Source organism: Chiroxiphia lanceolata, chromosome 4 (assembly GCF_009829145.1).
Source record: "Chiroxiphia lanceolata isolate bChiLan1 chromosome 4, bChiLan1.pri, whole genome shotgun sequence".
In the NCBI taxonomy this organism is placed as follows: Eukaryota; Metazoa; Chordata; class Aves; order Passeriformes; family Pipridae; genus Chiroxiphia; species Chiroxiphia lanceolata.
In genome coordinates this window covers 34,743,636-34,769,643 of record NC_045640.1, presented here as the reverse complement: position 1 = coordinate 34,769,643, position 26,008 = coordinate 34,743,636, and the positions used below count along the sequence as shown (strand labels likewise).

The following is a 26,008-nucleotide window of genomic DNA, read 5'->3' as shown; positions in this document are numbered from 1 at the left end:
CATCACAAGTATAATAGATATTCATGAAATAATATTAAAAGGTATTTCTGACACATATTTATATTTTTATTAACAGTAATTTTGTATGCATATGCACAAATCCCTCTAGTATGAAATATTCACATTCCAAGAGCTGTAACAGTGCCGCAAATAACAAAGACAGTATGATTTATTCTTTATTCTGTAACAGTAGATGTCTTTCCTAGAGCTGTGTGTTCCTCAGTGTATTCCTATGTGAGGACAAAAAGAACTGTGGGTGAAGAGGGACTTTATTACTGTCGTAGCAGTGAGACTGAACCTATTAGCTTTCTTGAATGTTCTTTCTTGAGGTTTACTTTTCAAGTAAGTTTTTATTTGCTCAGTAATGATTCTTGTGTGTAAGTTTCCTTGTCCCCACCAAAAAGGTAAGTAGATACAGTAGAAGAATGGTGGATATGGTTAAGCTCATTAGCTCCTTAATGAAATGACCTAATTGATAGACACTGAGGATACTTTAAATGGGGACAAACCCATCTGCATAGAAACTAGTCTGCTACTCTCTCGTGTTCTGTGTGCACAAACTAAACTGCTCAAAATGCATCTCTCTGTTCAGTGAACGTTTTTTCTGATGTAAAAGAGACACATACCAGCTAGGGTTGACCTTTATGGCTTGAGTACCAGTAACCAGAAATACTCTGGTTTTCTCAGGAAGAGGAAACTGCTATAAAGCTGTTTGAGACTACTGGTATTAGCAAAAGCCCTCACGGTTAAACAGACAACTGAGCAGTAACTCTAGGAGTAAATCTGGCATCTTTGCCTATGTTCAGCAAAGATCTGTGCCAAGTACAATGCAACTTGGAGTATCTGGAGAGTTTATCATGTAGGAGGGATTCACCCATCGCGCTGTACTCAAACTTGATGAATTGACCAGCTGGGACTATGAAAACTGATGTGACATTAGCTGGTCATGTAACTGTTATAGAAAACCACTCTGGCATGAGCAGCAGCATATTAGCCATCAAATTTCTTTCTTGGGATTTGCTAAAGAAGCGGTAGCATAATTTTTCATTTCGGCATATGAGTCATTTATTTTGATGGCCCAAACGATTTTCATCTGTATTCTCACAGTGTGAGGAATATTCAGTAGTACACCCATGGCCTACATTTCGATGAGAATTGAGTATAACAGTCATAAAACAGGAATCATGCCTCTGGCAGATGTGATGTTTTTCTACAATTTCATGTTTTGAAGATGTGATAAACAATAACCAACTGGCATTTACTTAAAGAAGCTACAAGACTCCTACTGGAAAGAAACAATGAACAAGATTTATGTCAGGTCTCTGAGCTTGAATGAAGGATGGGCCCAGGAGCATTTGCAAGTGCCTTCATTTTATATACTTTCCTACTAGTCTGACAGATCCCCAGGTTATTGTCAGAGCTAGTCAAAACCAAGACATACTCATCCATGTAGTTGTCTGTTGGCCAAGGGTGGACTTTTTGCATGGCAACAACCACAGCCAACTGGGTTCTAGAAGAACTGTATCCGTTGCGACCCATGGGATGAGGGTATAAATTTCTTCTTGTGTCTAAACTTCCAGCATATTGAGGTCTGGCTGGTAGCTGCATGTCATGGTGTAACCCCAGCCAGCAACTAAGTATCACACAGCCACTTGCTTACTTCCCTGCCTCAGCAGGATGGAGGAAAGAGGAACAGTAAAAGGGAGAAAACTTGTGGGCTAAGATAAGTACAGTTTAATAATTGAAATAAAATATTATAAAAAAATAAATTGTAATGAAATGGAAAATAACAAATCTAAAGATAAATAAAGCCCAAGAAAGACAAGTGATGCAAATGAAAAGAATTGCTCATCGCCAAGTGACTGCTGCCAGTCCCCAAGCAGCAGCTCCTCAACCAACCTTGCCTCCAGTTTATATGCTGAGCATGATGCCATATGGTATGGAATATCCCTTTAGTCAGTTGTGGTCAGCTGTCCTGGCTGTGTCCCCTCCCACCTTCTTGTGCACCCTCAGCCTCCTCACTGGTGGGGTGTAGTGAGGAGCAGAAAAGGCCTTGTCACTGTGTAAGCACTGCTCAGTGATAATAAAACATTGCTGATTTATCGACACTGTTTCCAGCACAAATCCAAAGCATAGTCCCATACTAGCTACTTTGGAGAAAACTAACTCTACCCCAGCCAAAAACAATACATTCTCAACTCTTTCTTTTAAGTCATACTCAGGTCTCACACTTTTCAATACATCTTCATTAGCCACAATTCCTATTAATCATCATAGAATCATAGAATGTTAAGGGGTTGGAATAGACCTTAAAGATCATTTAGTCCCAATCCCCCATGCCTCTGGCAGGGACAACTCCCACTAGACCAGGTTGCTCAAGCCTTATCCAACCTGGCTTCAAACACTGTCAGGGTAGGGGCATCCACAGCCTCCCTGAAAAACCTGTTCCAGTGGATCACCACCCTCACAATAAAAAATTCTTTCTGATATCTAACCTACATTTCCCCTCTTTCAATTTGTACCCATTACTCCTTGTCCTGTCACTACAGTTCCTGATGAAGAGTACCTTTCCAGCTTCCCTGTAGGCCCCCTTCAAATACTGGAAGGTTGATATGAGGTCTCCACACAACCTTCTCTTCTCCAGGCTGAGCAGCCTCAACTTTCTCAGTCTGTGTTCATAAGGTAGGTGCTTCAGTTCTCTTACCAACCTCGTGGCCCTCCTCTGGACTTGCTCCAAAAATTCCATGTCCTTATGTTGGGGCACCAGAACCATATGCAGTATTGCAGGTGAGGTCTCAGCAGAGTAGAGGGAGGAGAATCACCTTTTTTGACCTGCTGGCTGCCTTCTTTTTGATGCAGCCTAGGACATGGTTGGCTTTCTGTGCTGCAAACACACATTGCCAGCTCATGTTGAGTTTTTCATCAACCATCACCCCTAAGTCCTTCTCTTCAGGGCTGCTCTCAATCACTTCACCACCAAACCTGTATGTGTGCCTGGGATTGCCACGGCACAGGTGTAGGACCTTTAATACAACACAGAGATATCATTCCCTTAGTCTATTGACCACCCCCATGAAGTGTCTCTAAAAAGTCTTTAAATATCCACAAATATCCACAAAATGTCCAGTAAGTTCATTTAGTCCATGACTTTGGGCTCCATCTGTTCTGGTGGTTACTCAGGACCGAAGAGGTGTTGCACTGTATGGGCACCAAAGCCAGCTCAGGTTGGGTCACTGCTGCACTGCAACTGCTTCCTGTAAGGCTTCTCCTCCACTGGTTTATTTGGTAGCTGCTATAGTAATTCCTATAAAATGCAACTCAGATCATGGGTTACAACAGTTTAAAGGTATATCCATTACACTCTCCACCGCTGGACCCTTTGGGCCAGGTATAGGGTTTAACATTGCAGTGAACTCCTCCCCTTGCTCCTAGCCTGGCTGGCAATGAGAGGTTCCAGCTATAGTAATTCCCATAACATGCAACTCAAATCATGAATTGTTTTCACTGGGGGTTGAATCACATTGAGGTATACATTGGACTTCCACATCTTTCTGCATTACCCACCAATTGCACACAGGTCCTTGAGCAAAAACAGTCCCACAAATAGGTTTACCCTTTCTTGAGGTAGGAGTAACCCCAACTCTTAGGTGCAGCGGTTCTAATTGGGTAGGGCTAGGTTGACTGGCAGATCCTCTATGGTTAACTAGGCAACTGTTTTCTGCTAAATGTCCTAGTATCCATTGCTGAGAGTGTAGTTTTTAACTGTCCATTTTATTATGAAGTTTTCCTAGAGGCTGGTGTACAGTAGGGGATGTGATATAGCCCCTCAATGCCATGCTCCTTGACCCATGTGTCTCTAAGGTTGTTTTGCAAATGGGTCCTGTTGTCTGAGTCAATTCTTTCAAGGCTGCTGTGGGGCCATAAAACCTACTTTTCAACACCTAGGACAGTATTCCAGCCACTGGCATGAGTCACACAGAATGTTTCCAACTATCTAGTAGTCAGTTCCACTGTTGTAAGCTCGTGGTGGAGTAAGTTTGTGGTAGTGTGATATAATCAATCTGTCAGGCTTCCCAATAGTGATATTTCAGTCTTCAGTCTCTATACCAAAAAGACTTTAGCTGCTTAACTAATTTGTTTATGGTGCATTTGACCATCATGGGTAACCTGTGCAATGGCATCCATAGTCAAGTCCACCCCTCAATCACAAGCCCATCTATCTGTTGCATCCCTTCCTAAATGTCCTGATGTGTTGTTGGCCCAACAAGTTATAAAAATAGCCCCCCCTTATGTTCGCAGTCTAGATCCACCCGAGCCACTTCAATTCCAGCAGCCTGGTCCCCCTGCTCATTGTTTCAATGTTCTTCAGCGCCCCAGCTCTTGGGTACGTGAGTGTCTTGTGATGTACTTTTACAACGAGATTCTCTACCTGAGCAGCAGTATCTTGTCATAATTTAGCAGCCCAGATGGGTTTGTCTTTGTGCTGTCAGTTGGCCTGCTTCCACTGCTGTAGCCACCCCCACTGAGAACTTGCCACTATTCATGAGTCAGTACAGAGATAAAGTACTGGTCAGTTTTCTTGTTCAGGAATGTCTAAAGCCAACTGGATGGCTTTCACCTCTGCAAACTGACTTGATTCACCTTGCCCTTCAGTACTTTTTGTGTCTTGTCATGTAGGACTTGGCCAAAAATGGCATATTGTAGCTATTTTGAAGATAAATTATTGTTTGCCCTTTTAAAAAAGTTCTATATAGTTAGAAAAGGTTCTGAATATAGGTCACTGAATGTGAAAAGTCTTGAAATTTTCCAGTTGTCTTTAAAAAATAGCATTTAATACATGTAACATGCCATGAAGAAGTCTGTACTTACGAAAATTCATTAAATCTTTACCCAAACTCTGCTGAGAGCTATAAAATATTTTGGAATCTGCACTTGAAGTTTGTGCTATTACAGAAGAATATTGCAATGCAAACATCTTATTTTGTAACTGTTATAGGAAACTCTAAATCTCTGTTTGGTATCTCAGTGGTATTCAGAAATTTGAAAAGTCTTGATGAGGCTATCTACAACATCAGGTTTGACTACTACATGTTTTAAAAAATTAAAAGAGCAATTTGATTCAATTATTATTATTAAATGGTAACCACTAAAACAGGAAAACTTGGAACTGAAACATACCTGTTTAAAAATAAATATTCACACATGCAGGGCTTTACTCTGTTTTCCTTGCCAGTTTAGGCTACACAATTAATCAGTGCTTCTGTTATCTTGATAATCTGTCTGCTTGCTGTTGTAAATAACTTACACATGCTGATGGAGTTGCTGACAGCTATTTAGGCCTTCAGCTTTCAAAAATGCTTTTAATTTTTGCAGCTAATGTACCTGAAAGTCTTTACTGTTTGTTTGTATTTATTTTCTTTAGATTTGTATTTCCAAAGTGTGAATCTCTGTAATAGATTAATTCACCTGAGATTAATGCCACATGTAACCTGTGAAACATCACACCTTGGGCAAGGATATTCACATGGAATTTTCACACTTACACCTGCATGGAGCCAGGAAAATTGGGCTTCAAGGAATTCTGAAGGGAGCAGGTGGGATGGGTTGCATGTCCTTCCCTACCCACAGGTGGTGGAAACTTGACCTGTAAGAAAAAAAATCTGGTATTCTGAGTATCCCCTCACATTCCCAAAATAGGCAACAGTGTGGAGCCACCTCTCAGCAGAACACAAAGCATACCTTTCCGCCACCTCTCTGGAAACACATTAATCTGTCATCATAAATTTAGTCTGAGAGCCTGGGACCTGTACCCACCTCTGTTGTGTATGTTCAAGTTTCACCAATAGAACATCTTTCATTTCAAGAGCAGCAAAGAGCTGTTGGGCACATAATTGATTCCTGCAGCCCCCTGCACCTTGGCAGGTGTTGTTAACCAACTTCAGCAGCAAGACCGCTGGATGTACAAAGGCTTGTTATCATGCCATGAGCCACTGGCTATGCCAGGAATAAAAAAAGAGACCTCCTGACATGCTCTGCTGCAATCTTACCACGATAAAATTCTTCCTCCTGAAATGTTTGGGTTTAGCCCCTGGTGGTAGTTATAAAAGCATGTTAAATACCAGACTTCTCGGCTTGAGACCATCTGTTTCCCTTGCAATCACGTACCACCCCCACACATGGATTCCTTGTCACCAGTGTTATGGTTTCAGCGGAAGACAAAAAGAAAGATATTTTCCTGTATGATAGTTTAGGCAGAAAAGGGACGAGGGAAACGTGTTCGGGTGGAGGGGGTATGATTATGATAGAAATAGAGGGGTGTTTCCCCAGGAGTGGAAGGCCACAGGCTTCCAGGGACTCCAGTCATTCGGATCTCCTTTGGCTCTATGCCTTGTGAAGTCTTGTTCCCCTTGACTGGGGCATAGCTTGCTTTATAAATCAGCAGTGTTACACAGTGAGCAAGCTGTCTTTACAAGTGCTCTCACAGCATACCTAGAAATGCTTTTGCCAAATTTGTTGCTGGTGAAATGACAGCTGTTGGGTATAAAGGGAGTTTAGACACTTTCTGCACATTAAGTAATTTGAAACTCAAATTCTGTTTATGTAGAAGTTAGATTACTATTAGCATTCAGTTCAATTTTTTTTAAGAACTAAATAATGTGCAAAATCTGTAATTATGTTAGGACATTGTAATGAATCCTTTTATTTAGCCTTTGCTTACCCCAGAAGAATCAGCAACATCTCTTTTGCTGCTGCAGGTGCTTGGAAGACAGGAACATAATGGAATTAATTCAACTTGCATTTGCTAATGGTATATGGGAGATTTTATCACTTTTCGCTGCACCATGGTGGTGATTTACTTTGTGCTTATTTGTGGTTTTTTGGCAATTGTTTCAAAACCTTTACTTTCAAACAATTTCTTTTAGCTGGCTCTTTTGGGGTCTTTCTGTGTATACTATCTAGTTGGCCACATAAATCAAAGGGTGTAGTTGTGAGCTGTGATTTCTGTACCTTTTATCTGTTCTGTCAGTGTCTGTCTGAGAACTACAGCAGTGTTATTAGAAGGAAGAGCTTACTATGACATGAATCAGCCATGTTTTTTTAAGGAGCTTGGTTCAGGCAAGAAGGTGTGGAGTTCAGCTGGAAACTGATGTGAAAGATCATCTGCTGGAAACAGCTTTGTACCAACAGCACAACTAGGACATATTGAAAATATGTACAGAAGGCAAAACCTACAGTCATTTATGAAAATATATATGGAATTTAAATGTAAGAAAGGCTGATTTTCTCAATTTTCTATGTTTTATAATTTTTTTTTTACAATTACGGAATTTCCCCCATAACTTTTGTTTACTATTGGACATAATTGTTTATCATTAATTACAGTACAGTCTGTTTAAGCTGTTCAGCATACTGCTGTCCTTCACAGCACTTGCAAAATAAATAGGGACCACATACAAATGTCTAATTAAATCACTCTTCATGTCAACTAATACCTCTGAATTTACTTAAAATGCCTTGCTAGATATGAGAGAGTTTTGTTGATAAGTTACATGAGTTGAGACAGATTGAAAGGTAGTTTTTGTTTCAACTCTTTGCATTTAAAGTTTAGGTTTGATTTGAGGGTTAATAAGTTAGCAACTTGATCTTCATTCTGAAAAGGGAAACAGCTGTACTGGAAACCCAGAATATCTTTAAGAAATCTTTTGCCATGGATTTGTTCTTTTGATTGATACCTGAGTAGATTTGATTGTCATTAGAATAGAATAATATCTTACTAAAATCAAGAGTGGTTTTGTTGTGGGGGTTTTTTTCATAAGGAGGAAGAGCAAAATTCTGATTCACATGTAAGCCTAAAAAGCTTATTTAAAGTCATTAGAGAACAATAGTTTCTCAGTTTGCTCTTGTAAAGGCCTCACCCTATTGTGCGTTTCTCTTCCCTGAGACAGTTAGGAGAAAAGTATTTCAAAGCTCTTTTGGAAGCTTGGTTCCCTGTTCTTTTTGTGTCGGTCATAATCTACGTATTTCTTATATTTGATAGCAGATCAATTAATTGATATGGAGACAAAAATTCATCTGGTGACCTACTGCTTTATTTCCCTATTGCTCTAAGGCCCGAGCTGCAAGAGCAAGCAGAAGTCTGTAAGAATTTTTCGCCTTAACTCTAGTGGCCAGAATTAAACTCCTTTTTCTAAAAGTCAAGGCTGTACAGTAAGCATTTCACTTCCATGTTTTCCATGGAATTTGATTATTATGATTTACTAATAAAATTATGTATTATTTCTCATTTTTCTTAGCATTTTTCTCTCACCTGGTCACTTTTTTGAGGTCTCTTCCATGTATTATTTATTCAGCCTCTTTCCTGTGCAATTCTACCATTTTTCCCACATGGTTTTCTTTTCATGTCACTACCCCTGTTCCTTTTTCATTTCCTCCAAAGCAAGGCATCTTATCTGAGTTCTTTCAAATCTGATGAGACAAACTCACTTATTTGTGCTTAGAAGTTTTACATTGTGTTTTCCCGTTCCTAGCTTATCTTTCACAGATTTTATTAATGTGGCCTTGTGTTCTCAGACAAGGTTGAGCATGAAGAAGTTGGTCAAGAATTGAATTGCTTATAGTGAACTAGTTTTGGGGGCCTTTCAAACTGCTTTCGGATTTGTAAATTTGCAAAATGTTCAAGGGACGCCGTTGCCGTTAACCTTTGCAAGTCCACGACAAAAAAATTCAGTTGACTTATTTAGTGCAGAATTTTTCCCCTGGCTCTTGGAATTGAGGAATTCTGGTGGTTTGCTCCTTCTTTATGAATGTCAGCCATATGTCAGTAAAAGTCAGGTTTAGTAGTAAAACAGCCTTTAGATGCTATTTTATTTATTGGGCAGAAAGGCAGTTTTTTGCAGCAGTGGTTGTGTCAGCTGTAAGCATTACATAATCATGACTTGAGTGTATTTTTTCAGGTTAAAGGTTTTGAAAGTTTAGATTTTCTTAACCTATTCAGTAGTAACTGTGCTTCTAAAATAAATAGCTTTGGGAAATTGTTTTTCTTGGAAGTGTTAAGAAATAAAATCAGAAGACAAAGAAAAACATACACATAGCTCGCTCTGGATTAATGATTTTGGATAGGAATCAAAATTATCTAACACCTGAAAATGCTAGGATATTAAGAAGTCGTACATCAGACTCTGCAATGCATACTGCACTCCATAAATATGTGGTATGAGAACATACATTAACACACTGTCATTCTGACTGAACTGGGATTGTAGAACTTAGCTTGCATCTGAAGCATGACTCTTCTTTTTCGCAACATTTATTTATAAATCACAATTTTTTCAGTCAAAATAAAGTGACTGTATTTGGTAGGAACATAAGGTGCTGGATTAGCAAAGCAGGAAATGGCATACTCTGCATCATTTTACCTGTGTTTTACAGGCAGGTTTTGGCTATATACTCAAAGATTTTTCAGGTTAATTCCATTTCCCTGTCAGCATTTTGAAAAACTGAATTCTTTTTTTCTCTCTGTAAAAACTCTTTTGGCTGGACTTCTCCATGTTTGCTTCAAGTTTTGTTTTCTTTCAATGAAAACCTGAATTCTCTGTATAAAGAGCTATCCTTCAGTTTGTAATCTGAAAACATACTTCCCCACTTATTTTCTTGAGATTGTCTGAAGCTAGGAATAATTGTGTAACTTTCTCACTTCTGGCTCTAAATAAGGATGAAAGGTGATTTCATTTATGAAGATGCAGAAAGTCTATTCTGAATAGAAGCAACGGTGACTTTAAGTGAAGCCTGTGGTCTTGGTGATCCCCAGCCTCAGGGAACATTGTTCTTGGGAGACTGCTATCCCCCAGTGGGAAAAAAACCCACAGTCCTGCAAAATATATGAATCCCACTGTGGTGAAGCCAGACCAGGAGCACACAAATGAAGACTTCATTGTTGTATTTGGAATCTGCATAATGTAAGCTGAGTGTCATTTTTATGTCTCAAGTGAACAAGTTTTTGTCATTTCTCACAGTGTGATAGCAACTTTTCCCAGTTTGATCTCCAGGTAAATTGTTGGAAATAAGTCAGTGACATTCTACCAATGAAGGATTTTGTTTGGATTCTTAGACCTCAGGTCCTAAAAAGAGAATATAAATAATGTCTATTAGTATCCTTGCTAACTACTGTGTGGATTAGGCTTGGGTGGAAGGATATGGCATTTGTGTAATACAACAGCAGGATTGTAAGTACACTATTGCTTCTCATTCTTTCTGTGTGCATAGTTACCATAATGTGCTTTATGTTATCTTTTTTATTTCTTTCTCTTGTAAAGCAAAATCATAAGTATTTACCCCATCAGGTAAAATTCCAATTTATTTTAGCAGTGTTTCTATGTTTTTCTCTTTTCCTCTTGCTTCTTAAATCTCTCTTAACAGAGGCCGCTGTTAGGAAGGTTGTTGGTGAACTAGTTCCACTATAGCTTTTTTCACTGAAGCTCAGGTTCGGCTTTCATAAGGTGATTAAGCTTCCATAACTCAGTTGAAAACTGACGAAGTGCAGCTTACTTTGTTACTTAAAATGTCTGCCTTATGGATGGCAGCATCGTCATTGGTTTTCTTTGATACAGATGAATTTGTTTTCCCAACCTGAGCTCTTTCACCCCATATGCTTTTGTAACTACCGTCGTTAGCCAGGCCCTTATATAGCACTGGACAAGAACACATTATCACTATATGGTATTTAAATTAAGCAGATTTTGCCTGCCATAATATTAACCACATGTTACATATGTACTAAAGGGGTTAATGGAGTGGTGTCAGGCTGGACATGTCTATGTTGGAATACTTCGACAATCAATTCCAGCTAATGGAAAAAATGCTTTAAAAGTGAGCTGGTTCAGTTCCCACAGTGAGCAACGGAGAGTGGAAACAACATTTAATAAACCTTTCAGAAGTAAATCTTGCAGTTTTTCCTTTCACCACCATCTGAGGAAGAAATGTCCTCTTTCTTCTCAATGGACAGTATTTATTCCTGCAGTGTATTTGCTGTACGCTCTTAGGTATCGAGAAAGCTCTTTATGTTTTTGGACAAAAAAATTTGAAAAATATATTCTGTTCATGTGTCCTCTAAGACTTACTTTTTTTGACTTTGCACTTTTTTTTTTTTAAACAGAAGGTTGACCAAAAATAGCCAACCGTAAGATTCCTTCTCAACTGCCCCTAACTGTCTGGTTCCCAGAAAACTGAAAAAGTTTTAACTATCCGCATCTTGTTTTACGAAGATGGATGCTGCAAATTAAGATCTTTGTTGTACTTGGATTACAGAGGAATGTTGCATCTTCTGATTTAGCTGTGTGCCACCTTCATTTTAAAAATTAGGGCACTTAGAAGATTTGACAAACGTAACCTTTTACTTGTGAAAATAATATTTTTTTGTTTTGTTTTGTTTGGAGTTTTGGTGTTTTTTACTTCAGAGTTCTCAGACAGAGTTGAGGGCTTGCAATAATATTTTTGCTTTGCTAATTAAGACGATTATATACAGATTTAAATTAAGGAAATGGGTTTTTTTCTATTGATAAACTTCGCTGAAAAATCCAAAGTTTTTTTCATTCGAGAATTGGCATAATTTTAAATGCAAGGCATATTTATTGTGAACCATGAACAGTCTTTATGAAACCTGAAGAAGATTTGTGAAAACAGCCTGTGATAAAAATCACACATGCTTCATAAAACACTACTTGATAGATATCACTTGCACCATTAAGAACCAAACGACAAAGGATGTAATTTCAGTTCTGGCATGCAATATTAATCGAAAGGCTTTAAAGCATCTTGTTGATAGGAACTATGACAAAATGATGTTGAAGAATTACAAAATAGAGACATCTATCTTAATCAGATTTTCAAAGTAAATGCCATAAAATAGAAAGTTATGTTATCTATCTTCACAGGGTCACATATCATATAGGGTATAGCTTTTTAGCTTGTTTATTCTGAAAATATCAGGGAGAAAAAATTCTGCCTTTGAAGTAAGTTTGAAGCTCAGTTCATATACTTTTACAAAGTTTTTTGTGACTAGATTAGTAACTGGTGGTTTCTATTTCTGCAGTAAGATTTCTAAGATATTATGGAGAACTGAATTATAAAACAGAGCTGAGAATGCTCAGGTATTATCAGTATGACATTGTTGAGGGGAAATACTATGTTCAGTGGATGTGAAATAGAAAGGCAATGTTACAAGCGTACCTTTAACGGGAAATATAACACTCCTGTAGACAGCACAACTGAAAAACATTGGTAAATGTATTTTTTCTTCAGTTCCTAAAGCCTGCATTTTTTGTGCATGACTTGTTTCTTTGTCTTTGTATGTATCATCATCATGGCTGGGCTTCGCGAATGAAGATTTGGGAAGGGCTCTACCCACATTTGCTACAAGCACACTGGTGGCTAAAGAGGCCAATGCGAGATAGACAAGTCCGGTTGCAAAAGGCACAGCAGAAAGACTCCTTGGTTGGTATCGGCAAGACACGATTCTTTCTGCGTTCTTCGTGTGTATATATAACTGGTAAAGAGCAGCATCCTTATAGGGTGTGGGAAACTGTCAACATGTACTTTGTGGTTTAAAATACCAATGTTGCATGTTAGGGACTATCCTACTGCCCTCCAGGAAGCTCCGGATACTTCTCTCATCATCTGGTCTTAGGCAGATAACTTGCTACATGTGAACAATGGGATCATTTTGAGTTTCTCCACAATCCAATAAGTCTTTCATCCCTTTCGGAGCAGCAGTCTTTATTTCTCTTTAAACAGTAAAAGAATGTTGATATTTAATGGCAAATGTGTCATGTGAATAATAAAATTCAGGTTTTCTTCATTATTTCTACGAAACATAGGATCATAAGCAAGGCAGTGCAATCTTTCAGAGCATATCCTGCATTAAGAGCTGCGGATGCCTTTGAGAACACACGCAGGATCACTCTCGAGGAGAAAAGGCAACGCAGGAAGAACCGTGTCTTGCGGAATACACCATCTAAGGAGTCTTTCTGTTGTGCCTTTTGCAATCGGATATGTCTGTCACATATTGGCCTCATAAGTCACCAACGTGCCTGTAACAAATGTGGATAAAGCCTTCCCAAATCTTCGTTCGCGAAGCCCAGCCATGATGATCCTGCATTAAGTTCACTGGTAGTTTCTCACTCCTAGGTGGCTTGTGACAGATTGTTAAACCCTACAGGTAGTGTACTGATGAGGAGACAAACATTGGCCCACTATGATCAAGCTGCTTGTATGACTTTTTCCCATTTTATATTACAATAGTATACTCACACGCAAGATGTGTGAGTATCTTGATCAAAGTGTCCTTGTCACTTCTCCTCATTCTTGTCAATATGCATCTAACACAGACTGGTGCAAGGTGACAACAAATCGTAGTGAAAGGATTCTCCTGTGGTGGTAGGCACTGTGTCACTTCATTCCTTGAGTTGAGTGTGTGGTTTGGATTGTTAAAGCAGTTTGGAGAGCAAAACCAATTTGGACATGGATAAGATTAAGCAAATATTTGGGATTAACCACAAAATGGGCACATACAGCAAGATATCTTGGAATACTACTATAGCTTGTAGTAAATGATCAGAAAGGAAACTTTGAGTCTTGCACACCTTGGCAGAAATAACTGAAGTGAAGCAGTGCTTCCTTAGATCTGCCTGTTTACAAATTAACACGTAAATACATGGGTTTTTTTCTGAACCAATAGCATTCTTTATGTTTTCATTAATTCAAGACAGCTTCTCATGACAGGTGTTCCCAGGGCAGAGACTTCTGGAGTGACTGGTTTTACTTGCCCGCAGAATTGGTGAAGCCCTGGCCATAGTAGTCCAAGTAGCTTCTCTTACCCCTCTGTAAGCAGGCACTTAAAAAAAGAGCTCCTTTGGGAGCTCTGGGAATAGTTATGCCATAAATACCCACTCTTTTCAATTTGCAGGGATTTCCAAGATAAATCCCACTTCTGCTTACAGTACTTTGGAGATATGACCGTGTGTCAATTAGGTAAAATTTCAAGTCAATCAAAGTGTTTTATTGAGGAAATCAAACCAGTTCTTACAGAAATTACTTTTGACTGCATGCAATCAAGGGCTAGCAGACCAGGGAGAAGCGACCTGGAAATAAAAAGTTATCTTTTTTGTCACCAGTTTTCTAAAACACTCAGTCTACTCTGGATGCTTACTTATGGTATATATTATGGATATTTCCTTTACCATGGCAGAGACTCTTCTGAAGAGAGAAAAAAAAGAAGCAGTCTGACTAGAAAGAGTTAAGACTCTCACAGACATGGATATTGAATTACATTTTGTTCACATTTGAAATGTTTATATTATAATGGAAGACCGCTTTTGTCATGGAAACTCAAAAGTTCACATTAATTATACACTATTAAAAAGCCTAATCCTTATCAAATGGAAATCACCCCTTTTTCCTAGATGAGTAGCTAGCTGACAGGTCAGTGATCTGTCTATTATAGAAAGGCTATCATGCAAAATATAAAACAAATTACCTTTTTTCATAGATATTTGGTCTGCTTTTCTCCTTCTGAATTAACCTCTCTCCCCCACGTGACCATAGTTATCATAAATGTCTCTCCTTTGCACTTTCACGTGTACATTTTTTCTGTGTTCTTTCATATGCTATTCAAATTCTTTAACAATTAAAATGATAAGATTAATTAAATGTAAATTACTTTTTGAAAAAAAAAAAGAGAAAAGGGTCTTGTGAAAGGCTATGGAGTTGTATATAATTTACGTCTGCAATTAAAATGGCTGCTTTGCTTCAATGTGGTTCCCTAGGGTAAATAACAATTTCAAAATGTTTTGAAAAAATCATGTAACTGTAGCAAGACAGCTTTCTACCTGATTTTTTGTGACTTTTCCGAGTTCTGTACATATGTTCACATGCATAATTATCTGATGCTGATGTATGGAGCACATGCCTCAAAAATGTGGGATTTGTTTGTTGCACCTGAAGAACTTGAACACACAGGCTAGTTGCTGGACCAGCTTACATTTGCTTCTAGCTGCAGAAATCTTCTCTTTAAGATTAATGAGATTACTCTACAGTCATTAAGGTCTAGACCGAACAAGACCGTTTTAATTAAAACTTACCATTTTTAGAGATAACCCTACCTGTACCCATACCTTATTTTTGGTGTATATTAGACATTCCCATTTAGATTAAATCAATTAAGATGGCATTTAAAATCCAATTTAAAGCAAAGCAACTGTACCTTTCTGCAATAGTTTTAAAGTATTTCAGCACAATTGCACTTTATCACATTTGTATGCTCTTTCTTCTTGTTGTGAGGGCCCTGGCCAAGTCCCAGGGCTGCTGATCTTTTCACTAACCAAGGGAAGAACTGTTTCCTGTAGGATTCCCATTTTCCAACAACCTGGTTGATAAAGAGGAAGAAGGAGTTACAGGCTCTTGAGGAGGACACTACAGAAGTAATGTCCAGTGCTGCAGAGCTCATGAAGTATCTATCCATCTGTGTCATGAAACTCCTACTATGCTTATCAACTCCTTAAGTACGAAAAGCAAAAAGCAGTACTTTTCTGGCTGTGATGCTGATTTCTCAGGAGAGCTGTGTGAATCACTTAACATATATGCCTCAGTTTCCCTGCATATGCAGTGAGAATAGTTTCAGTATCACAGGGATGTTGAGAGGCTCATACCATAAAACCAACAGCTTTGTGTGAAAGTTACAGCAATACTGAAAGCTGTTCTTTAGCTATTAACTCCTTAAAAGAAGAGTGAAAAAAGGGAATTTGGCTCCAGCTTAAGAACAGCATTCAAAACATGACTATTGTGATGATTTTATCTTCCTCGCAAATCAATGGTGCAACATTGAAGTTTCTGTTAGAAATTGCATGGCAAATTGCATGGAGTGGGAAAATCTGGCAGGTTGAAGAAAAGATTGGAAGAGCAGTCCTCAGCTATGTCACATTCAGAATGACAGTGTAGGACAAGAGGGCATGGCCTTAAGCTGCGCCAGGGGAGGTTTAGGTTAGATATTAGAAAGAAATTCTTTACAGAGAGGGTAATCAGCCATTGGAATGGGCTGCCCAGGGAAGTGGCGCATTCTCCATCCCTGGAGGTTTTTAAGATGAGGCTGGACGTAGCACTTAGTGCCATGGTATAGCAACTGTGGTGGTAGTGGATCAGGGGTTGGACTTGATGATCTCAGAGGTCCTTTCCAACCCGTCTGATTCTATGATTCTATGAAATGTAGAGAAATATAGATTTTAACTCTATTGATGTATGGAAGATCTAACTTTAAGCGCAGTTGTACCTGTAGCTCTTGCACAGTTAGAAAAGAAATAAATTATTCCAGATTTTTCAGTCTTTTTTGATTTTGTGGAAGCTGGTTATTCCCTGCCAGTTGAAGCCACCCTCAGACACTAGAAAATGTCACCTGGCAGCATCCAATGGAGAGAGACAGTGGGCTCTGAGGACATGTGATTTTTGCCAAATTGCACTTGCTATGGTCTTCTAGCTCCCTTCTAGCCTCTCTTAATTTATTTTATGTGTTCCTCTGTATCTTCAATGTCACTAATGTTATAGCAGAAGGGCCTTGTAGGTTCATAGTAAATTTCTGTGGGAATAATCTAAATCCCCAGTAGTTGCCTGAGTAGCTGGCTTATGGTCTGGGTAATACAGTTTCACTCTTCCAGCGTATTATCAGTGCACTTACTAGATCTATGCATTTACTCAGGCATTGCATAAATATCCTTCACAGAAAGATATCCATCTTCCTCACTGGTGGGTGAGAAGGTCTGCTGTCTACCTGAGGCAAGCCTGCAGACCCGGCATAGTCCCCTTACTTATGCCCTCATTTGGGCAAGAGAACAATGTTAACTAATCCTCTGCTTTGGTCTTTACCAGAGGATAGTGCAAGATCTTTAGCACTGAAAATTATAGACTGAAAGATTGATTTTCAGCTGAGATTGTAAATGAGAAGTTAATGAAGAAGTAGGATGTGAGAATAACGTTTCAGCCAGTAGGAGTTGCAGAGGAGGAGGATTTTGCACTGATCATGGCAATGCTGTCCAACCAGGCTAGGCACTTAGGAGTCAAAAAGGGGAATAAGAAGGAAAATTCAGATCCTGAGAACAATTTAGATTAATTTATTTGATTAAAAATAATGTGAATTATTTAATTCAACTTGTAATTTTTCTCTTGTGTGATTAATCATTTATACATATACATTTACAAATACACATGTAAATATTTGCATAAATATGTGCAGATATCTATATTTTTATACACACATGCACCTGTATATTATAAAATATAAGGCCTCTTTTCACTCTGCACCAGCAGATAAATAGCTTGTAATCTAAATCACGTAAAATTTTAAGTAGACATGGGGAAAATTCTTTGCTAATGTTGGTCTGTTAACTTTCCTTTAGCTGGCTTGTTGAAATTTGGCTTAAAGGCCTTGATAGTGATTGTAATCGTATGGAGGGACACCCTTTTTTGTGGTGTTGGTGAAGATAAAGTTGATCAGTTGTATCCTACCTGAAAGGTAATTTTTCTTTAACATGTTAGGGATTTGGTGTTGAAAACCATAATGGCAATGTAAAAACAGTCATTCTTTTTGTAAGAGATTCAGCATTGCCATTGTTTGTGACAAAAGTCATGTTGACCATGCAAGATCACTGGAAAAGAGAATGGCATTCTCAGAAAGAAAATTCTTTCAAAGACAGGGGTTTTTTTTGAGCTTAGCATGTCTCTTCCTTAACATTTTCAGTTTATGTTCACAACCTGGGCAATTACTCACAGTTAAGTGTATTTTATAGTAGTCACCTGTAAGTTATTGGAAACATCTGTTTCAACAGAAATACTGTTCCTGTGTTCTGTGTACCAAGGTATTATTATTGAGTTTGTAACAATTTGCAGTTATAACCAGTTCCAAACAGGGAATTGCTTATGAAAATCAAACAACTAATTTAAAGACTACCTGAAAGCATCTACACTATAAGCAAAGTGTATTTTCTGCTTTGCATAACACTTGCATTTATTTTATTAAGTGTGTTCTGCTACATTAGTTTAGGAAATAGGCTGCAATTTGAATTCCATATTGTTGTGTTACATGTATAAGTGTCATCAGTCATTGCTAAATCACGATAAAATAAGTGTCTAGAGGTTTCCTTAATTTTTTGTGCATTGTATTGTATGGCAAGGTTTGTCTTCTATTTATCACTTATTTGCCACTGATTTTACAGAACAGATTGTTAAAACCTAATATTGATGGAGGTATTTGATTGCGGGTTTTGCTGTTTGGAGATTTTGGTTTTAAGCTTTATGGGCATTGTGTGCTTTGGTTAAGTCAAATAATATTTCCTTTTGTTTTGATGGCCTGACTCTCTTATCACCTGTGACTTCCTCCAAGTATATTGCATAGTGTGAAATTGGAAAATCTGTTCTGTGTGTGTTCTAATGGATGTGACGGTCATTAAGTATATGAGTCTTCTGACGTTGTAATCAGATGTGAATCAGTCTGTTAAATATCCATGAAGCAACATCTGCTTCACAGAGTGACCTTCTGCTAAAGAATATTTAGCATCTATTAGCAGATCATAGTGCAGCTCTGTCTTATTTGAAATGCACTAAACTAGAGTAGTCTACTGCTGTTTAGCAACTAGCTTGTAATAATTTATTGCAGTTAAATAAAGCTTAAAAAACTCCATTAAATAATTACAGGGATTATATGCATCTTGAAAACCTTTGTGTTCTACTGAAATTGCCCATTTAATTTCAGGGTTGGTTTGTTAAAAAAAGCTGAAGTCTAAAGGCACATTAGGGGATCTGTCAGATGCTATTTTCTGTAGGTGTTAATAAAACCAGATTAAAAAAAAAACCCTGAAACAAATTAAAACCAAAAGCAATTTTACCATCTGTTGTATATTAATTAGGACTTGGTGTATCAAGGGTAAACTTGCTCTTGGAGAATGTCACCGAATGTCTGCTAATAGAATAATATGCAAATATATTAGATGATAGGATTATGTTGAATTTCTCATTCTGTTTGGTTGTAGCAAATGCTGAGATGTTTTTAACGAACTTTAATTTTCTTTTTTCTTAGAACAACCTCCAAATAACCAAGGCCAGTCGACCCTGCAGCCTTTGCCACCTTCTCACAAGCAACATTCAGCACAGCATCACCCATCCATCACCTCACTTAACAGAAACTCACTGACAAATAGGAGGAATCAGAGTCCGGCCCCGCCGGCTGCTTTGCCCGCCGAGCTGCAAACCACACCTGAGTCAGTCCAGCTGCAGGACAGCTGGGTCCTTGGCAGTAATGCACCACTGGAAAGCAGGTAACTACTTAGGTACTACTACTGACTGTGGCACTTTTAAAGAAAACATCTAACTTAATAAAAGTTGACCAGCAGCTAAACTTCCCTTCATTCAGCAAACAAAACTGAAAACTTTTCAGTACTAAAAAATCTGTCCTCTCTCTAAAATCTGCAGTGACTTTCTTCTTCTCCCTTTCCATGCCTAGTGCAGAGTAATTGGACTCAGAGAGTATATTAATTTTTCCAGACATGCATTTTCCTTCCTGTTCATAATCTGTGACTTTTGACTGCTGAAAGAAATTTCTTTTCTTGCTTGCCAGATACGTTATGTGTCAAATCTCTACTGTCATACAGATCAAATGTCAAGGAACTTTCAGTAATACTTTGTAACTCCTATAGTTGGTACCTTTAAAGAAATACTTATGTGAGGCTAGGTGTTTTTTTACAGATGCCTAGGATATAATGAGACAAAAGAACTCAGTTCTGGTGTAATGATAAATTTGTCCTCCCTCTTGATAACTGGCTCTAGGAAAGAAGCAGCTAATACAAAGGGTAACACTAGCTTCTTTAGGTGCAGAGTGATGTATGATGCAGAATGACCTATAAAAACATGTATAGGAATGATCTATAAAAAATATATACTGGCACAGAGCTGAATTTACCTACAGTGATTAATTAGTACTCATGTAACAATCAGCACTCATTTTTTATTAACAAAAGCCATAATATTCCAATTTAGTCATCAAGCTGAGCATTTATTACTATATTGAAGTTGACAGTAATTCTTGAAAATATTTGTGAAATCGATTCAGTTCATTCTTTGAATTGTTTTAAATTATGTTTTGTTGATTTTGACTATTTTAAAACATACACAACCTTAAGATTCTCTTTTAGATAGTTTTTGTCCCCATGACTGTTTCAGGCAACTCCTCTGTCAGGCTGTTGGGAATGGCTGTTCATTTTCTTAGTTTTCTTGGGCCCTCCTGTATTGCTTATGAGTCATAGACATTGTGGAGTAGCATTCTGCTGAAGAGATTTCACCATCATACTCAAAAAGTTTAGTACATAAAGAAAGAATTTTCTTATAGAACAAGTTTGTAGTGGAAAAAAGATGTTTGATGTTTTCCTTATGCTAGTTAATCATAGATAGACCGATAATGTCTTCAGTGTTTGCTTCTATTGTCATATATGTGTTTATTGTATTTATAAAGACATAGGACTTGAATGAGAATGCTACTTCTAACTCAGAGCAAATATTTTTTGCAGAGTAAAGTCTTTTCATCTTTTAAATGTTCCTGATGAAAAGCTGAGCATATTTGAGTGTCTGAGTTTTTTAACACTTGTGAATAAACTGAAATGTAAAAATTTCACATAAAAACTAACAGAACCCTGCTACTAGTGTTTCCTATAATCTCAATTGGATGGAACTCTGGAGGTGAAGAACCCATCTTATTTGTCATTCATTTTTCCTTTTTTGATTAAAGTTCCCTACTGAGTGTGATTTTTAGGCTCAGTTTCAACTACGTTAACAACTTTGTAATAGGTCTCTTTCTTCATCCTTTTCTTAGCCTACACATTTATTTACTCTTTGACAATACTTCAGCTTACGCTCATAATCAGCTTTTTTTTTTTCCTCCCCTCTCCTTTTTTTTATCCATCTTATATGATGGCCATTTAGAGGTGCAGAATGTGAATGTCAGCGTATACACACAGCACAGTTATCTTTCTGTCTCTATAGGCTCATACTGGTGATGGGTGGCATAAAAATGACATACAGCTCCCAGTCATCTATAGCTGGGTAGTGAATTGGCTGGCCTTGGGTATGTGCATGTAGGTGAGAGGGATATGTTTGCAAAGCCTGAGGATGGTTTTAGTCCCTGTCATTCTACAGTAGTAATGGAAGTGACTTCGAAATATATATTTCATAATATTGGATTCAGTTGTGTATTTAATAGAATATACTCCAGTTTGGCTCTATTAACAAGAGTTAATACTTTTGTGTAAAGCATTGCTCTTACTGGCAAAATAGATGAACTGTGAGGTAACAGATCAATGATGTCCAACAGAAATTCCAATTTATAATTTATTAAATATAAAAAGACTCTTTGCTTAAAATTTTATGAGGACCTAAAACTGTAACTTGGATTATGTGGATGCTTCTTTCATCTTTTATGCTGTCTTTAAATGACAGTGATGTTACTGAGCAGCGGCAGAAATTATCTTCCCTCTGTTTGGGCTCAGTAACATCTACATTAAAAAACAAGCAAGACAGTAAGAAAGTATTTCCTGCAGACTGCAGGACCTTTTTATTGGACATTTAATGATCTCTACTATTTGACTGTTCCCCAACCTGCTGTAATTTAGATTCAGCTATAGAAGCAATATATCTACTATAGAAACCAGCACTAGAGAACAATATGAACTTTTGAAGAAATTAAAAAAACTTTCCATTTTGTTTTTTGAATTACTGATTGGACAGCTGAAGTCATGCAAATATATGACTTCTCGTCATGTGTCTGAATATGATAAGTTATGATTTAGTAATTACATATTAGAAGGTTTTTTATTATCATTGATCTTTTATTCACCTACTTGTTTTAGTAATGATTTCTTGAACATTAGTTACATTCTCGGCTTTGAGTTCTAGTAGGATCTAAATTACTGATATTTAAAAATATTTAGTAAATCACTTCTTTAAATGCTTTCTCTTAAATATTTGAATGTGCAGAATTTTTCTACTGCACAGTTATGAATGTTAGAGGTGCACAGAGAAAAACTATGTTAGAACTTGTAAATTTTTAGATAAAAATAAGCATCTCTTAAAGCATTTCTTGGGTGATATCTCATTAATTTTAGGCACTGAGCATCCAAGGTCAGTTTGTTGGCAAGGGGAAATTTACATATTCCAGTCAAGGAGTAAATCTCTGAAAATATAATATAACTTTATTCAGAATCTGTGCTAAGATGTCAGTGAATCAAAGAAGAGCTTTGCTTCTCCTTACTTGATTTGCTGTATAAAGTACCTCCTGTTTTAAAAGATGGCTGCATTTTGTGTGACGGACTGTGAATTTTTTGTAGAAACTAGCCAAGAAACTAAAATGTTTTTCCTAGTTTGTGGTGGTACTACTTAGTGTTCTCTTACCACTTGAAGTAGAGTGGGTAGGAACATTACTATATTCAGTTACTTATCTACTAATTTTACCGAGAAGAAAGAGGGAATTGGTTGAAGAAATACTTAAAGGCTGGAAAATATTGTAGCATTTTGAGGGATTTAGTTAAACTATTAGAATACCTCAAAATGGTGCAGAGAAAACAATTCCTGGAATTGTGTTACTTTAAAATTGTTTTGTAAGCTTGATTCAAACTTCATTTTAGAATGTGAAGATTTTAGAAACTCCCTTAAGTGTGATGAACATACCCATATGTCTTTATTGGGCTGGATTGCCAATGAAGCTAGTGCCTTCGATATTGATTAAGGTGTGAAAGGGGTGTTGATAGTTTCCAGGGAAGTTTTAAATCAATTTGGGTCGAGGCTGATTGATTGTCTGCAAAAGCACAGGGTTGCTGGAGGTTAAAGTCTGCTCAAAGCAGCTATTTTACACATTCCACCCACTAAAACAGTGCCTCGTTTAATCAAATTCAAAATTGTTCTGTTTTGTAAGTCTTCCAGGTTTTCACACATGGACTCGATTAGGCATGTTACTTCTACTGAGAAGGTGCATGGTACAAAATGAAGGAGAAACTGGGGTTGTAATTCAAGTCCTGCTCTTCTGAAGACCCTGTTTATCACTGTGGGCATGTCACATTGCTGGTCTGCAAGTTGAGGAAACAGGACTCTGCTTAGATTGCTGACAGCATGAATGCATTTTCGAAGATTGACATGCCATAATTATGGGATCAGTATATACACATGTTAGACACATTCATTAAATCAAAGAACCAATAGTGTTTTCAAAGACTAAAGTCGAATAAAAAAGTTCTGTTTTCTTCTGACATTCTCTTACAGTCGGGTTCTCACTGAGCATCTGTTTGAATCCTAAAACACTGGGTCCATATGCTTATAAGCTTCCTTTGGTGTCAATAGTGTCTTACTTTAGATTTTTGCTTGATCTCTCTGGCATCTTTCCTGCTCAAATATCCCTTGCTGTCACCATGAGTACTTGCAATTTGATCATGCTGTGTATTTTCTGCCCTGGCTCTTAGGCAAGCACTGATAGCCCAGAATTCAGTAGTATTTGCACAATATTCCTTGAGTTTATCATTCCCCTCTTTAGAGGTACACAGTCATTGGAGTAAGAATGGATGCAAATATTTTTTTCCCATGTTAATCATTCCCTGTTTTAAATAGGAAAAGAGAAATATGCAGTTCTAAACAAAATAATAGTTCATAACCTTGTTTCTCCAGCCTCTTTTTCTCACCATTCTGCGAGAGAACAAGAGCCTCTGGTCCTTTCCTTCCCTCCCCTGCTGCTGTGCATTGTTGTTTGCAGAACATGAGAACTCCATTCACTCTGGTAGCCAGCCCTCTGCACATTTCTGACTGTCTGACTGTGCCAAGGAGCCAGCAAGAGAATGGCTTTTTAGTCTCAGTTCATTTTCATTACTTCATCTCTGGTCCAGCCTCGTCAAGTAAACAACATCCCCCACCATGCACCATTCAGTCCTTAAGGCTGTCTTGCCACAGGCAGCAGCCACAAATTTTATCCAAGGACTTGCACATAAATAAGGGGTCACCAAAGGGTAATGACCACCCAATGATAATCAGGTTACAATCCAGCATGTATAGTTCAGAGGACAGCCTGGAAGGCACATGAGTTCCACATTATGTTTTGCACATCCATGGAAAAAGAAAGTTATGCAACAGAACTAGTATATTCTTTTTTGTGGGGTCATCCCATTCTTTAATTTGAAATTGCATCTCTAATTTCATCTTTTTGTATCTTTGTGTATAGAGAATTAGAAAATCAAGCAGTCCTTGCAAATGGTCATGACAGCCTTATAGAGATGGATGTGTTTTCTCCAACATATCACGATAGCAGTTATGGGTATGTGACTCTAAGTGTTTGCATGATGCTAACTGTTGACACAGAAGACAAATTGTGATTTTAAAAAATATTATTGCAATAGTAAAAAAAACATCTGGGACAGAATTCCTCATCTTTATGTCTGATTTTTAAAAATCAGGCTTTAAATAATTTGTCTTACTGACTCATGGTAGATAAAACATGGTAAACTTTGACTGCTGAATCTTGTTTGCTTTCACTTAAGAAAATAAGACTGCAATTGATGGTATTAATTCTCTATGGCCTGATTCTGCAAGCTGTTGCAAACTATTTGTATGACTACACATTTGCCAGATCTGATTCTTAGTTTGTAATATATTTACTACTTAGCAAATGTTTCTTTTAAAATATTGTAACATTAATATCGCATAGGGAATGACCAATCAAAGAAGTTAAGCAGAATTATTTACTTCATCTGTAATATTTTTTACCGGTTAATTTGAAATTGCAACTGCTGATAAATGTGTAACTGTAAATAGAGAATTACATATAAATTAACATTTCAATTTCTTTAAATAAAGTTTATATTTTAGAACTGTTCCATAACTACTTAACTTGCCATTCTTACACCAAGTCAGTATAATTCATTTCTGATACACACACATAAAAAACCCTGAAAAATGATGATACCCTAAAGCAGTACTATTTCTAATGAGTTCCAGCCTGTTAATCACCACACTATGCTAAATTTTAATAAAAAACTGTTAATCATAAATTTACCTTTGTTTGTTAGTTTGTACTATGATAAAAATCAGATCTTCAGGTCCGAAAACTGTTTTGATAATGGTAACTCCTAACTTAGAAAAGGGATAAGGTGCTATTTGATTAAATGAGATCTGCATCTTCCCATTAATAAGTGATTAATCTTCAAGATATATTGGCACTGTACATTGATCTGCTGCTTATTCCAAAAACTCATAAACTTTCACTTTGTCACGATTTACAATCAACAGCAGGGAGAGAATGGTGTGTTAAATTCAATTAGTCAATCATTATCAACAAACTCAAAGATATTGCAGATATTTGCCAGAAGACCCTAATATATTGTTTTCTTTCAAAATGTAAGCATACTGTATTAAAAATAACAAAGCCAAATATTACTGTTCCCTGTAGACCAATTACCATACCAATACTGATTCAGATGCATAATTGCTGGAGTTAATAGAACCATGCCTTGTTTATGCTTTGTATGTTTGTAATGGAACCACCAAATGCAAGTATTTTAGCAAACAGAGTATATTATATGAAATTTCTTTTAGTTGATACTAATTTAGGTAACAATCCAATGAAATTTATCTTGTTTGTAATCCCTTCATTTTTAAAATTATGGTAGCAGGAATCATCTCCTGGTGTGAAAGTTGTCCAGAGATGATAACACATCAGTTCCAAAGCATAATAGATTTGAGACTACAACATGCTATCAGCATGAAGATTCAGTTTATCAACCTCACTAACATACTGTGTCACAGCTAGAATCATTATATATTTGTTTCTTTGTTTTCATGTCATGCGTGTGTTACATTGTGATAAACTATTCCTTCATTTATATGGCTTACAGAGAGAATATTAATCTGATGAATTTGACAGTTTTAGTGTTAAGAATGACAATAGAAA

At 37.3% G+C, this 26,008-nt stretch overlaps 1 protein-coding gene across 18 annotated transcripts in view; it reads left to right on the top strand.

Moving 5' to 3' along the window:
• TENM3 (teneurin transmembrane protein 3) overlaps positions 1-26,008 on the top strand; it is a 1,309,047-nt gene that overhangs the window by 1,152,669 nt on the left and 130,370 nt on the right. For 15 of the 18 annotated variants that reach the window (XM_032684675.1, XM_032684674.1, XM_032684676.1 and 12 more), the window contains 2 exons: positions 19,115-19,352; positions 24,284-24,376. In XM_032684675.1, the coding sequence (XP_032540566.1) occupies positions 19,115-19,352; positions 24,284-24,376 (331 nt within the window). The remainder of the gene's footprint in view (positions 1-19,114; positions 19,353-24,283; positions 24,377-26,008) is intronic. The other 3 variants (XM_032684682.1, XM_032684680.1, XM_032684679.1) reach the window with 1 other exon arrangement.